The sequence below is a fragment of the Saprolegnia parasitica genome (genome assembly GCF_000151545.1).
Source record: "Saprolegnia parasitica CBS 223.65 unplaced genomic scaffold supercont2.101, whole genome shotgun sequence".
Lineage (NCBI taxonomy): Eukaryota > Oomycota > Saprolegniomycetes > Saprolegniales > Saprolegniaceae > Saprolegnia > Saprolegnia parasitica.
In genome coordinates, this window is record NW_012156495.1 from 106634 (window position 1) to 109803 (window position 3170).

At 56.6% G+C, this 3170-nt stretch overlaps 1 protein-coding gene across 1 annotated transcript; it reads left to right on the forward strand.

Moving 5' to 3' along the window:
• Window positions 1-1541: 1541 nt before the first annotated feature.
• SPRG_13706 (hypothetical protein) lies at window positions 1542-2594 on the forward strand. The gene has a single exon (XM_012352557.1). It carries the CDS (start codon window positions 1576-1578, stop codon window positions 2497-2499), a length of 924 nt encoding a protein of 307 aa, XP_012207947.1. The 5' UTR covers window positions 1542-1575; the 3' UTR covers window positions 2500-2594.
• The last annotated feature ends 576 nt before the right edge of the window (window positions 2595-3170 follow it).

A 3170-nucleotide genomic window follows, 5' to 3' on the forward strand; every position in this document is an offset into this window, starting at 1 on the left:
CGAGCACGAGGCCGGCCACGAGCGCGCCATAGTTCTCAATCATGTGGTGGAGCGAGCGGTTCGCGCGGTTGTAGGCGCCGACCGCGCCCGCGTCGTCAAAGACCACCGCGTTCGGCGCCGCGTCCTTGCCGAGCGCCTTGTAGATGAACGGGTTCGAGCGCAGGTTGCCAGAGTTGCCCTTCATGATCTGGCTCTTGTGCGCCATGGGGTACATGTTGACAAAGGCGATCGTGCGCCCCAGCACGACCACGGCCGCGCACGCCCAGTGCAAGTCGGTCGCGAGCAGCGCCTTGATGCGCTTGTCGTAGGCGCCCGTGGCCCCAAACGTGTAGATGGCATAGGCAATGCCGAGCCCGACCAGCAGCGGCGCAAAGGTGAAGGCCACGACGCGCACGTACTTGGGCTTGGCTTCGTCCGCGCTCATGATCGGCAGCCCGTTGTCGCCAATCTTGTGTCCGTCGTCCGAGCCCATGCTGTTCGTCTGCGGTCAAATTACCAAGTGGCCTCTGATTGGAGGATTCCGGCCAACGGATCTTTCGTGGCGTGCTGCTTCTAGAAGGTGCACCGCCAACGGGCTGATCTCAGACGCGCTCCGTTTCAATTTTTAGACTTTCAGATTTCTGGCGTTTCGTTTGTCAGATTTTAGCTCGACCGCGCGAGATTTGGAGGCAAGTCGCAGATGTGGCGAAAGCTTGGCGGGATATGGCTGCCGGAACCGGAGTGGACTCGTCTGCACCATGCTCCGTGTGGAGAAGACCGTTCGGTGAATGCATCCAGTACGCAGTGGCCGACAGCTGCGGTCGTCGGCGTCGTTCATGTCCCGACGCCTGGTTCGTGTTTCGGGTTTGAAACGCAGGTGCGTCCTCAGTAGTTGCTCAGTAGAACCAACTCTGCGCCATCGAACGTGGGTGCAACGACAGACTCCCGACAGCTTGTATTTGACCAGAGCTCGTCGTTCCTACGGGGGTCGTGTGAGCCCTTGTGATTCAGAACCATGCCAAAGGCGTGTGGCTTTTCTCCTCAAAGAGCTGGCTCCACCAAGCTACTAGTACGCTACAAATATCTGTGGCCACCCACCTCTCCGCGTGCCCGCAACTTTGCACCGGCCGAGCTCCATGCAGGATGTAGGATTTGAAGCACGCGCGCCCATAGCGTGAAGTAAGTGCATGGAAGCTGGGTGTCAATGAAGAGAGTCCTTCCTCCGCTTGCTCGCATCGTGCGTCGAGTTGGGCCCGACGCAGAAAGTTCTGATTGCATTTTGGCGCAAAAACCAAGTATACGAGTACTTGAATACTTCAATGCTTGCGAGGTTTCTTACGCTTGTAGATACGCTCGTGTCCTCAAGGAGGTGCGGTCGGAGGGGGCGAGTTGTCGGTACAAGTAGTAGCTTTGGCGAACCGACGCAGGGTCGCGATCCAAGTTCTTAGGTCGCGCTCTGATTGGCCAAAAATGCAGTGTAATAAAATGCGTGCGGATCGCACCCGCCAGTCAATACGGGAGCTTGGTTGCGTAATAAAATAAAATCCGAGAAATTCGGAGCCTCGGGCCATTGGTTGGTTATTCGAAAAAGACAGGATGAGCATGGAAGACATCGCTCGCGTCCACCGACGCCTGACCAAGTTCCTCCAGGGCGACGAAGGCAGCCAGAGCGCCGTCCTCGATGGGCTCGACCACCTCGACTCGATCGCCATGACGCTCAGCCTCCTAAAGGAGTCCAAGATCGGCCAAGCCATCGGCAAGCTGCGCAAGCACGACGACGCCAAGGTGGCCGAGAAGGCCAAGCACCTCGTCAAGAAGTGGAAGGCGCTCGCGCTCTCGCCGCGCACGAGCGCGACCGACGTGACCAAGGACGCGCCCAAGAAGACGACCGAGATGGCCGCCGTCGCCAAGAAGCTGGAGGCCAAGGTCGAGAAGACGGCCGAGAAGAAGCCGTCGGCCAACTTTTTGCCGTCCAACTTGAGCAACGTGCGTACGACCGTGCGTAAGAAGCTCAAGGAAGTGCTCGAGCTCGCGGACGAAGATCTGCGCTCGGAAGCCGAGTTTGCGGCCATGTCGATCGAGACGGCAATGGCCAAGCTCTACAAGATGGACAAGGGCTTGGAGCCCGCGGACATGAAGAAGGAATACACGAGCAAGTTTCGCCAGCTCTCGTTCAACCTCAAGAAGAACGAAATGCTGCGCGACGAGGTGCTCACGCTCACCGTGACGGCCGACCAGCTCGTGCTCATGACGCCGGACGAGCTCGCGACGCAGGAGCTCCGCCTCGAGAAGGACAAGTTCCGCGATGACGCGTTCCAGAGCTCGCGCCTCGACTGGGACGTGGCGAACGCCGACAAGATCAACAAGCAGTGCGGCATCACGGACGCGCGGGGCCTCTTTACGTGCGGCAAGTGCAAGTCTACCAACACGAGCAACACGCAAAAGCAGACGCGCAGTGCCGATGAACCCATGACGGTCTTTGTGCTCTGCCACGACTGCGGGAAGCGCTGGAAGTGCTAAGCCCTCCTATTTAGCCATCACATCCCTTCTTCGCTTCCTCCCTGATATTAGAATACAGTCGCTGGAAGGAAACTAATTATGTCGTTCTCCCATCCTCTCAATAGCGTTCTTCTCTCATGACACAGCTCGACACAGGGACAGCAAGGAGAAGCGTCGTTGTCGCAGCGCAGGCAAAGTCGCTACTAGTACGAGGAGGCGACCCAGGTGTATATGTACCAGTATCTGGATGCATCACAGCGCCACGGCACGAACTGGAATTTTGCCCGCAGCACGGGAATAAGGCTGTCGCAGCGCAGCGCTCGAGCCGCAGCATGTCCGCTGGGATTCTGTGCAGGCACCGTTCTCATCAGCTCACATCAAACCTTTGATATATAATATATCGACCATGCTTATATTTCTCCGATTTTATCCGGACAAACGCGCTCTAGACACGAGGGATGGGCGATGCATGCCGACTTTGAAGAAAAAATGAAAGTCTCTCGCTTCGATACCATCGTATTGTACATCGTTCGGGAGTCCAAATACCTAACTATGGTGGTCATTATGTCTATGTAGCGTGCAATAATCGACATGCTAGTAGTTGATACATACTTGATATTGTATCGACTTTGTATCGAAACATGTGTTGTATCAAGTATGTATCAACTACTAGCATGTCGATTATTGCACGC

Excerpts from the sequence above, each read along its gene's own strand:
- SPRG_13706 (XM_012352557.1), top strand. The coding sequence starts at position 1,576 with ATGAGCATGGAAGACATCGCTCGCGTCCACCGACGCCTGACCAAGTTC.